Source organism: Astyanax mexicanus, chromosome 16, assembly GCF_023375975.1.
Source record: "Astyanax mexicanus isolate ESR-SI-001 chromosome 16, AstMex3_surface, whole genome shotgun sequence".
NCBI lineage: Eukaryota > Metazoa > Chordata > Actinopteri > Characiformes > Acestrorhamphidae > Astyanax > Astyanax mexicanus.
The window spans coordinates 13,106,135-13,118,250 of NC_064423.1; the positions used below are offsets into that span (position 1 = coordinate 13,106,135).

Consider the following 12,116-nt stretch of genomic DNA (forward strand, 5'->3'; position numbering starts at 1 on the left):
AAGGTACTGTAGCTCTCCAGGAGCAGAACTAACAACCCCTACTAAAGATTGTAGAGCATAAAGTACTTTTATGACAGTATAGTAATGCAAAATGTCTGTAGTTGGCTGCCTACTTGTATTGTCTCTACTTGTAGCTGGTCCCAACTCTGGTGGACATGAGACAGGAACCTTTTCACTGCGTCTTTTTCTGCAGACAGTACCAGAGAGCGTATACGTTCCCTAGGCATTTGGAGGTATTCCTGGACCAACAGCAATAAAAAGGTTAATGTGGGTTATGTGTTAATAAAGTCAGTTGGAGTAATAATTTTAACTATAGTCACATGTTAACACTAATTTTTATTCTCTCCTATCTATAATTACATTTTTACTAGTGAACGTTTAAAGACAGGCTATCAGTAATTACTAGCAGAAGATTTATTTCCAGATACATACACTATACCACTGCATCTCACAAAATTTGAATATCATTGAAAAGTTACTTTATTTTAGTATTTCAGTTCAAAATGTGAAACTCATATATTATATAGATGTATTACACACAACGTGATCTATTTCTTTTATTGTATAATTTTATTATATTGTAATAGACCAATTTGTACTTTTTGCAGTGTGGGCAGTGTGCCAATTCTTGCTGGAAAATGAAAGCTGCATGTCTATAAAAGTCCTCAACAGAGGGAAGAAGCATGAAGTGCTGTAAGATTTTCCAGGAAAACACCGTACTGACTTTGGACTTGATATAACTCATTGGACCAACACCAGCAGATGACATATCCAAATGAAGCAATTTTACAGGGGAGAGACAAAACCTTAACTTTCAGTGGAAGTCAGTGTAAAAAGAGTTTTTTTTTTCCATTTCATAGCTTGTAATAGATTGTAATGTACAGTGTTATTACAGTTTTTGTTCAAATTATGTAGTAAACAAACAAATCAGCCAAAATGGAGATACTTGATTTTTACTGAACAGCACAAAGTAAAAAATGATTTGATTTGTTATGTAAAATTGGAATTTAAACTACATATATCTTAAATGGAAAACTAGTCAAAACTAAATTATTTACAAGAATTTGTTCATGGAAATGTGGACCTAAGCTTGTCATTGGAAGGACTTATAGGAATTAGTCAAATAAATTTTTTAACAATAAGAAAGTAATTATAGAGATTTGTAACTGGAGTTTTTATCAGTAAAAAATAATTATGTAACCTGGTCCCGTGGTCCTGATAGTTTGATTGGTGATGACTCGGTCATCACTCAGTGATGACTAGGTTGATAGATATTTAGATCTAATGTTACGACTAGTAAAAGAAATCATAGCTAATATCTGGAATTAGAGTTTCTACCAGTAAAAACTGCATTAGAGATATTTTGGGCTCTATGTTACACCCTGCGCAGGGTGTGTCGTGATTCTCATTTCAGTCTTACACCCTGTCAACAGTCAGTTTTCACGCCTTGCGCCCACACTGTTAAAGGAGCATCGGAATTTAGGAATAAATCTACACTGATGGGTGTGGTGTTGTGGAAGTGAGGTGTGTTCAGGTAAATTTCTGACGTGCGCCACTGGCTGAAATCAACCTAGACAACAGTCAATCATCAGTGTTCATTCCTATACAACCCAGCTGCAGAGCAAAAACCCGACTCTAACTCAGCAATAAACAGAATAAAGAATAAAATAACATTGCTGTTCCCTTAAATGAGCTGCGAACGTGCAGGTCACTGTCCTCTGCTCAGATGCACAAAAGCGCCATACTAATGCGCCAAAGTCAGAGCTCACCTGCCTCTTAAAGAAAATGACAGATGGTAAACTGATTGGTTTATTTCATGTTACGCCCAAAACACACCTATGATTAATTAGGAGAATCAGTACATGCCTTTTGAGTGTTTAGAGCCAAGCAAGGTGTATTTTTTGCACCCAAAGACACACCGACACACCCTTAATCAATTGACTGGTGCGCTATAGACCACTAAAATAGGGCCCTTTGAATTTGAGTTTTTAGTAAAAATTGAGTTAAATCACTGGCGTAATGTTAGGCTAAACAAAGGCATTATAGGAATATGCAAAAAACTTTAAACTTGATTCCTCTACCTGTAATAGAAATCTCAGTGCAGAGGAGTTGTCTTCTTTTTGGATGAGATCCCACAGAACAGGCTGTTGATGAAAAAGGCAAGAAAATCAACGTATAGTTCTGAAAACCTAAAGCAAGGCAATCCCATCAATTATGACAATAAAAAGCATCTTACACTGAAGCAACTAAGAAGATCCTCCTTGACTGATGGGTTCCTCTCTCGTCTAAGAAAGACCCCTACAGTCCGGAGTACGCTTACTGATGCGTCTGGCCTGAGGGTTGCCCAGAAGGAGGCATTGTCCAGGAGGCTGGAGAGAAGGATAGCTTGACCAAGGCCCTGCCGCACCTCCCGTTCTCCCTCCTCCAAGCCTGCCGAGAGCCCCACAACAAAATCTAGCACTCTGAGCACGTAGCTTACTGTAGCCAGCCAGCCCACGCGTTCATCCATGACGCCTTCACACAGGCTGAGCTTGTGCAGGGCTTCCTGCAGGATGGGCACAGGGTTCACGCAGAGCTGAGATGTGTCAAAGTCGTACGGGGCAGGCAGCATGTCAAACAGCTGCTGTAGGACACACTTGGTGCCCTGCTTTGAGTTGGGGTTGCAGTAGTCTAAAAGTAAGGGCTGCCTGCGGACCAGCATGAGATACCGGCTCATGTTCTTGCAAATGTGGTCCCTCAGCCCTGCGGTGTCGCCACAGAGTTCAAGCAAAGTTGAGTTAAGGAAATGATTTGCAGTCCAGTTTGAGAAATTACAAAGCTTGTCTTTGGAAACATGTTGGGAGTCTTTGGGCAGGACCTTAGAGCAGTATTCTGCTGCCCAGCCATCCAGGGGTAATGAAGAGGATCCATTGCCACACAAGGCCAAGATCAGAGCAGAATTGTTGGGCAAGAAGCACCTCCTGAAATCATGGGCACTCAGAGATCTGGTGCTCAGCATTTCTAAGCAATCCTCAGTTAGATCGATTGCAGGACTTGCAGAAACTTCAGTGGAGAGCTGCAGACAGAGGTCATCAATGCTTGACTGGTTGAGGTAATGGTAGTCCTTGGAAAGAGCAGCCTGAAAAAAAAACATTACAGGTAAAAATATTCTTTATCATTCATCCAAAAAAATCATATTACTATACACATGAATGTGATAAACTTTAATTTGATATGGAATCTTAAATTAGATTTAGATATCAGATTCATTTATTGATACATGGACCTGGTAAAAAAAATCCTGCAGTTTTCACACTGTATAATGAACACATTCTTACTGCAGAACTTGTATGCAGTATGCTAGTGCAGATCTGCAAAGCATCATGGTTAAAATTAATTGGAGAGTGAATTCTATAGTAAACATACACTAACAGTCAAAAGCATTAGAACACCTCCTAATTTTTCCGTTTATTTTGCCATTTAAGCTCTTCAGGAAACCAGAAAAAAGTAAAAAAAATCCAGTGTTTTGCAGCAAACCCCCAGAGCTTTAAAGAAAACAAATGAACTAAAAACTAAAGAAATTTTAGTGCTGTTAAATATTAATATAAATATATATATATATATAGTTAAAAAAACTGAAAAAAAAAACCCTAACAAGTTACTGGTTAACAGCTGGTAAGCAGCAAGGGTGTTAGTCCTGTCACTCTCTGTCTGCCTGCCACGGACTCTAGTGCTCTCAAAAAAGACATTTCCCAAGAAACACCTGTGTCTAAACTCCCGGACGTTCCTGAGCATGTAAAGTGTTGCCATTCTATTTCACCAGCCTTCTAATTAGTTCACGTGTCTTTGCCTATATAAACAGCCCCAGTTTTAGTCCCTCTGTGCCCAATATTAAATCAATCTCATAGCTCTTAGACGTTGCGTTTCTTTTTTTTTTATCGTTTGTTATCAACCCTTTTTGTTTCTCTGGGCACCCTTTTTTGTCCTTTGTTGTTAAGTTAGCCTTCTCATTGTCGACCTCTTTAGTACTTTAGACTACCATTTTGGCTTGCCCTGTTGCTTGTTTATTAAATTTCTTGTGTTTGACTTCCTTGCCTGATCACTTTGGTATGTTGTTTGTTTATGCTGTCCTGTGGTTACTGATCGTGCCTGTTCCTGACTATTCTTATGATTTGAATCCCCTTTTAATAAATTGCGTGTTTAGTATACACACTTATCTGTCTTGTGTTTGACCAATTGAAATAATCTGAGCTTTGGAAATGGATCTAAACTTTTGACTTATACTATATATGAAGAAAATGACACTTTTTTACATTTTAAACATCATTTGACCATGCAGAACATTTTAAATATGGTACCTGTTGGGCTCGCTGAAGCCAGAAAGATGAATTGGCACATACTGTATTATTGAATTCTTGTGCAAAGAATTCGCTGCACACATGTACCCACAGGAAGTCTTCCTCTGCAGCCGAGAGGTACCACGCTGCATTGGTGCAACTAGCATGCAGGTCAGGCATTGTCTGGCTGATTTCAGGGTCCAGTGTGGCTTCATCTCCTTCAAAAAGATTACAGTAGAGGAAAACTGTGAAATTTGATACTCCAGTGAGACCAGGTATAGAGGCATTGCAGGCAGCCTCCAGAATCTCTGCTGAGGCTGACAGGTCTGTTGTATCTGGTTGGTCCTGGTATGTTGGCTGAGGCTGGTGGATTTTAGTTCTTTTTGTGGAGGGCTGTTGTCTTGAATTGCTTTTTTCCTCCTCTGAAGGTGCACAGGACATGAAAGTCGGCCTACTCGGCATGCCCTGCGAGGTGAACCCCATGGCTTGAGCATTCCACGTCAGATTATGTCTAATACCCCTGTGTGACAAATTGTATTACATTAGTGAGAGGAGTGTTTAATAATGTCTGGAGGTGCTTTTAAGCCATGCTGTGTAAGAATGAACTCAAACGTTTTTCTCAGGGTAACACACTTACCACAAAATCAATTGCCTCAGGTCACCTTTAGGGGGGAAAAAGAAAATGGAAACTGTAATGAATGAGTTCATGAGTGCATGAGTACAAATCACTGATAATCGCAGAAGGTTGCACAAGGTGGCTTTATACAAATGGGCTCGATGTAATACCATAGCCTGGCACATAATGCCAGGGGTATATGGTTACTTACTTCAACAAAAGGGCAGATAGATTATTTAGAACATAGGATTTAGAGTAACAAGAATCTGCTTAATGACTAACATGGCCATTGTGATTTTAGCAGTTCAGCAGTGAGCTTCAGTGGTAAAAGCTATGTTGACTTTCTATGTTGACAGTATTTTACAACATTGTACAAACAATGGTTATAAAGGCAATTTGTGCTATAAAAGACATTGTTAACTTGCCCACAGAGCATCGTCCCTGTTGACTGGACCGTGGCTCCCCCACCATGCTTCCAAGATCATCCAGCAGTGCCATGGTCACACGTGATACCTTTCTCCTCAGGTTTCCGTACACAGTGTTGCCCACCCTGTGCAGAAGTCCATGCCTCAGGCCATCCAGACCCTCCAAGAGGGCCGGGTTATGCTCAGCAAACTGCAAAGCCCTCTCCGCAGCATTGGAACGCAACAGGGCCTGCAGAAGCAGCTTCTGCATTGAAGTGAGGCTCTCCGTCTCGTCAGAAGCATTGTTCAAATAATAGTTCTCCTCTTGTAGCACCTCGGGTGGAACGCTAAATGGCTTAAAACGTCCTGTCGAGAGAATACCATCCCTGTGGTCAGTGGCCACACCTGCAGGGTGCAAGTTCACCACAGGTTTCCAGTTCCTTGTCTCCAGAAACGCCAGGAGCTGCTGCAACCAGCTCAAGTTGAAGGCGCAGTCGTTCCGTCCTTTCAGGACACAGATAAATCCCTGGAGTCCTGCACTGGCTTGGCCGTAGGTTCCGCTGACCAGAGCCTGTAGAACTGTGTCCAGTAAAGCACTGATGGTGTTCCAGTTCTGTGATACAAATGTCAGGATAGGTTTTTGCGGCTGCCGCTCCATGAAGGTCAAGATGCTCTGCACTAACCCTAGTAATCCATCCCAATGTGGGCTTCCTCTTAGAGATAGGAACAGGTCCTGGAGCTTGAAGCTTGGTCTAGGAGGAATCCTCCCATCCCACTGTCCAAATGACGGTCTTCCATCAGAATGAAGCAAAGAGTACAACAGGTTTTCCCAGAATTGGTCACTGCTGAAAGGCTGATCGCCATCATCCAGCTCAGCACTCATTTCTTGAAGGTACATCGAGATGTTGTAGAGAAATCCAGAGAGTCTGTTCCGATCAAGTGGCTTTCTAAGAGACGGTAGACCTGTTGGCTTCTTGGGCAAAAGTCCCAGAGACTTCAGACCTCCAACAATGCTCTGTACAACTGAATGGATTTGTTCCTCTTGTTGTCTTTCTAGAGAAAGTCGCTCTTTGCGGGGGTACCAACCTCCACCCTTCCTCCATATTTCTACCAGTTCTTTCAGAATGACTTCTCTTTGGTCGTCTGTTTTACCTCCTAGAGTAAAAGATTTGGTCACAAAGCCTTTATGTTATAGAGTGCCCAATGGACCAATGGAAGTTCAGTTGTAAAATACAACTATAGTACATAAAACACAAGACATCTGCCAATAATTATCCAGTAAAAGTTCTATTGCAAGAGAAAAAGCGAAAATAGCTCAAAAGTTCTCACCTTTAGCAATAGCTGATGCTTGATTCAACAGTACAATCATCCACATGATAATTCCAATTCCAAACTTGCCCATTATGAGCGAGGGTTCCCCAGCTTCAAGCCTGTACAGATGAAGACATATCGCTGCTCCTTTGTGAGCACCTGCTATGGAGCTCCTTTAGGAGCCGCCTAAGACACTGAGGGAGTAAAATGTCACACTGCGGAGTGGACATAAAATGTTAATGACTGCCCACTGTCACTTGACTACACTTTCACAAAGACAAGCAGACTGCCATAGGTTTATCTACACAGACTGAAATGTATATGGACGCTGTTCATGGATAGTTACAATAGCTACTGCATTTTAATGATTAAAGTCTTAGTCAAAAGATATTAAAATGTTATTAAACATGTAGCCATGGATTTAGCATACATTATTTGCACTATAGGTTTAATTTCTTGGCACAGGCTATTCACTTCTATGCTTTTAAAATCCATATTCACCAGTTTATGAATTGGGAATACTTACATGCATTCGTAATTCCTCCAGTCCATGAGTGTCCTTGAATAAAATGCTGATTAGTACGGCTTAAAAGAATGAAAAACAAATGCTCTAAACAACTTCCTCTTTATTTTTCTCACTCTTTCTCTCCCTCAGTCTCTCTCTCTCTCAGTCTCTCTCTCTCTTTCTCTCAGTGTCTCTCTCTGTGTCTACCTTCTGTCAGCGAGTGTCACTTTTTCGATCTGTTCCCCTCCCGCTCTTTGAGATTCAATTGGATGCACAAAAGCTCCAGCTGGAGCTTCGGGTTTCAGCGCCATCATTGCAGGACGTGCCAGCTGGCTGATTTCTGAAGGGAATGGATGAAGGCTTGAGGATGATATACGAGACCAGGCTACTTTGAGGGGCTCTTGTTGTCCTATTAGTGCAATGTAATGAGGATCATACGTATTGTGTGTTTATAAGTGTCATCAATAAACACTCTTGCCTTGCCATATGTGCCTTGTGCATATTCTGTTTTATTTGTAGCGTAAAAAGAAGACAATTAGGCACATTCAGTTTACTGTTTTACATCATTTGATTTGAAATATACCTGATATTTCTATTATAAATTATAATAAAAAAAATTAAGCTGCTTGTTTCTGTGGTGTAAGATTTGAATGATTTAGCTGATCTACAAACATGACTGACCTGACCATGCTGGGCAATGACTATGCTAGTAAAGAGCTGGTAAACCAGCTATCTTACTAGTTTATGATATATTTTGACCTGGAAGACCAGCTTTCCAACCACCCTGACCATCAAAGACCAGCTTAGATCCTCTTAAACCAGCTACCAGCAAAAGCTGATCGTGAACTGGATTTGTTTTTTGCAGGATACTGTCAACATCATATGCAAAGGATATCATAAACTGCCCCAGTCAAAAGCTTGGACACATCTTAAATTCAGTGTTGTTCACTTGTACATTAATATTAAAGTCATTCAATCTAAAAGTCAGCTTTATGAGGTAGAGTCAAGGTAGAGATTGTCAAGAGTTAATTAGTTAGTTTCTTGTCCTCCTACTGTGTCTAAGAGCATCAGTTATGTTGTAAAGACGTACAGTTGGTATACAGTGAATAACACTATTTGAGTCATGTTCTAATCCCTAATGAACTACCCAACAAAGTAAAGAAAAAAATACTTTAAGAAATAAAGGTCAGTCAATTCGAATTTTTTTTAAACTATCCTCAAGTGTAGTCACAAAGACCAAAAATGCTTAATGTTATGATGAAAATGGCTCTCATCAGGACTGCCCCATCAAAGGAACACAGAGAGTTACTTTTGGCTGGTACTGTATGTAGCTCCGCCCTGTAATGCTGAAGTTATATAGAGTGCTTCAGCCAGGAGAAGTACAAGCATTTACAGATATCGGTCATAAAGGTACAGTAACAAGACCAGATGGTTCAATTCTAATAGATAAAGTAAAATCACAAAATGAAGTGATTCCCAATTTATTGGACTGACTTTAAAGTTTCCACAATCAGTGATGGCTCTCCGAAACATCACTGATTGTGAAAACTTCACACTAGACTTTTAGCAGCTTGGACTGTATGTCTCTCCACTCTTCCTTCAGACTCTGCTCCCTGGATTTCCAAATGAAATTTTAAATTTACTGATGGTCAGTGATGGTTTGATGGACCATGCCAGATGTACATAAAGTCTAGAGCAATTTAGAACGCCCTGTGGGTCATCTAGCTTGGTCATAGTGGTTGTTTAGCTTGGCTGATCATTGGTTAACCAGGCTAATCATGCTTGTAGACCAGCAAAATTATCAAACTTAAGAATATACTGTTTTTTTCTTCAGCTTGGAACCACTAAATAAGACAGAATTTCACCATTTGTTTTGCTGAAGGCCAAAGGAGTCTAAAAACATCTAAAACAAGTTCAGCACCTGAAACAGAATTGATCCGATTATCCTTGGTGCCTTTATTCAATTTGTCAGTCACACAAATCCCCTAGACTCATTTCGAGCTGCCCCTCACAGTATATAACTTTGCACAATGTCCTTGAGGGTATTGCTTTCCACCCAGTAGTGCCAGGAGGTCTCCAGCAGCTGTCATAAAACAAGAGCGGCGCTAAGTCCCCAGCTCCAGACAATCAGGCCCTTCACTAATGTACAGAATCATCTCTCTCATGTCTGAGTGCTGTCTGCACGGCCAGAAACCTGAGCAGAAGCAGTGAAAGGGCCCGCACAGCCTCCCCACAAGCCCTTTTAATTCTGTGGCTGTGTCGCCCACAGCGGAACAATAACTTCCTCTTGTATTATTGATGCCTCGGGGAGCGGCGCTCACTCAGCGGCGTGGGGCTCAGTTGGCAGCAGGAATATTAAATGAGAAACTTTACTCTCTCTAGCTTCGCCCTAACTTCACCCACATACTCGCACTGCTGCTAGGACTGAGACCTGAAAGTAGTGAATAAAGGCTCAGAGGTGCAGGAAAGGTCTGGTGCAGGGGTCACCTGTTTTAGAGGGTCTTAAGTCCCACATAAGTTGGTGATTTCTCTGCTGAAACACACAGGATTCAGCTCAGCTTCTCAGCATCTTAGCAGAAAGGTCAACAGACTGTGCTGAACTCTGCCCATAGACAACTAACCCTGTATGTACTGGTTATACAGTTTGTGGCCAGGAGAAATGTACTGGGAAACCTGCTAGATAATTGTTTCTTCTGAAATAAAAAGTATATTAACCAAGAGTTTATTCAGCTTTTAGTGGAGTAGAAAGGTTTTTGAATAGGGCTGTTAACATGGTGGCACATGCAATTAATCTGGAAACTTTAACCTATTAATGGTTAACGCAGATTAATCATATCTCCAAGATTGTCTGCAACCCCTTTGGCCGTTGTTACAGCTGAGTTCAGAAGGTAGATGACATTTTATTTATAATATTATATAAATAAAATTTCTCTCTCTCACTCACACAATCACACACACAAACAACTGCTGCCATGTTTGCTTTTCAAGTTGGTAATGGTAGAAAATGGAGCTAGCATTCATTTCATGAAGTTACACTTATATGGCGCCTTTCTAGAAACCCTTGAAAGAAGGTAGACACAGAGAAAGAGACTGAGAGAGAGAGAGAGAGAGAGAGAGAGAGAGAGAGAGAGAGAGAAATAAAGAGGAAGTTGTTTAGAGCATTTGCTTTTCATTCTTTTAAGCCGTACTAATCAGCATTTCATTCAAGGACACTTTACAATATTTTTTTTTACACACAACCATTTATAATCCGCACTCATCCACACACCGGTGAGAAGTGGTAGCCAATAGCACATAGCATACTCTCAACCAGAAACGGCCGTCCACCTGAAGAACTGTGTGCAGCACTACAGCTTTTTACCCAGCTTTTTTATTTACCCAATTAATATCTGGGCACACATTCATACATACATTTACACAAACAAACTTACATACATATCACACACATACATACCAGATAAATGTAAAGTATAGCATTTTACTTGATACTTTTAGAGTATTCAATTTACCTAATCTCCATGTTTTTGGACTGTGGGAGGAAACCCACACAGACACAGGGAGAACATGGAAACTCCAGATGGGGACTTGAACCCAAGACCCCACTGCTGGGAGGCAAACATGCTAACCACTAAGCCATCAGTCCCATCAGTTACCTCTCCCAAAAAAAAGGGAAGTACCATAAGATTCAATATTTGCATAATTAGTTATTTACAATTATGAATATACAGTTTTTTTCTAAGCGATTGATACCACTAATATAAATATAGCTTAAATTTGCCAAGCTAATAGATCATTTTATTTATACATAAATATCCATTATTCAAAGCTTAGTTTTTAAGAAAAAGAAAACGTGCAATTAATCTGTTGATTAATCTTATTACTTTTCAGTTGACACCTCTACTCTATTTGAAGTATTGGTGTGGGCATATGATTGCATTCAGCAAAAAGAGCGTTAGTAAGATCACACTCATCCCCAACTCAGTCCAAAAGTATTGTATGGAGCACGATCATTCCAGAGAACACAGCTCAGTTTAGCTTTGGTATTTTAATCTCAGTGTCTTCATGAGGTAGAGTCATCGCCTCTTTTCTAACTCTTGCTGATGTAGCATTGCTGATTAACATCACCCTAGGAGTGATGAGGGGAAAGAGCGCCATCTACCCACCCAGACAGAGCAAGGCCAATTGTGCTCTCTCAGGGCTCCGGCAGCTGATGGCAAGCTACATGGCCGGGATTCGCAGCGCTTAAGACCACTAGCCGACTTGGGGCCCCCCGTTTTAATGTCTTTAATATTAATCTACAATGTAGAAAATAAATTAATAAACAAAAACATTGAATGGGAAGGTACTGTAGAATATTTATTTTCTGAGGACTATGTAATTTCAGCAATTGAAAAAAAAAGCTGTATCTGTTCCTATGTTCTGGTCAACTTTGTTACCGTTACTGCTGACATTGCATAAAAACATGTGCAAATATCATGTGACCTGCATGCAGTCCTGCCACTTCTCTGGCATGAGAAGCGCACTGACATATGTCTAACTTCTTCTTTTATTATTATATATGAAACACACCAGATGTATATTCAACATTGATAATTTGATAATAAGTCATTTAAATTAAGTCCAGGTCTGGGGTACCCCCCTGAAATTGCCTACAGTTAATTTAGGTAGAGGTACTGTTAATATAGACTCTAGACACTCTAATAGGACATCACATTATGTAGTTTTAAATGATGTTCTATTTCTGACTGTTCTTCACTCAGTTTCAGTGTACTTGGAATAGGAATGGTACCCAGTGCAGTGCAGCATCTCCAGCAGCTGAGTTTGGGAACACCGCCTCTCTGGAACACATGAGGGTAAGTATGACTGATTACAGTCACAAGACTGTCATGTGTCACTTCAGAGCGCATGTTCAGCTCTGCTGCCCCCTGCTGCCCTCCACCCGGTCGGCTCCATCCTCCCCTCTT

At 40.6% G+C, this 12,116-nt stretch overlaps 1 protein-coding gene across 1 annotated transcript in view; it reads right to left on the reverse strand.

Moving 5' to 3' along the window:
* LOC111192505 (stereocilin) overlaps positions 1 to 4,973 on the reverse strand; it is a 30,025-nt gene extending 25,052 nt beyond the window's left edge. Inside the window, exons 1-5 of the mRNA XM_022669591.2 lie at positions 4,954 to 4,973; positions 4,338 to 4,836; positions 2,237 to 3,118; positions 2,082 to 2,144; positions 114 to 239 (exon numbers count right to left, since the gene is read on the reverse strand). Coding sequence (XP_022525312.2) covers positions 114 to 239; positions 2,082 to 2,144; positions 2,237 to 3,118; positions 4,338 to 4,799 — 1,533 coding nt within the window. The 5' untranslated portion in view covers positions 4,800 to 4,836; positions 4,954 to 4,973. The remainder of the gene's footprint in view (positions 1 to 113; positions 240 to 2,081; positions 2,145 to 2,236; positions 3,119 to 4,337; positions 4,837 to 4,953) is intronic.
* Positions 4,974 to 12,116: the final 7,143 nt, after the last annotated feature.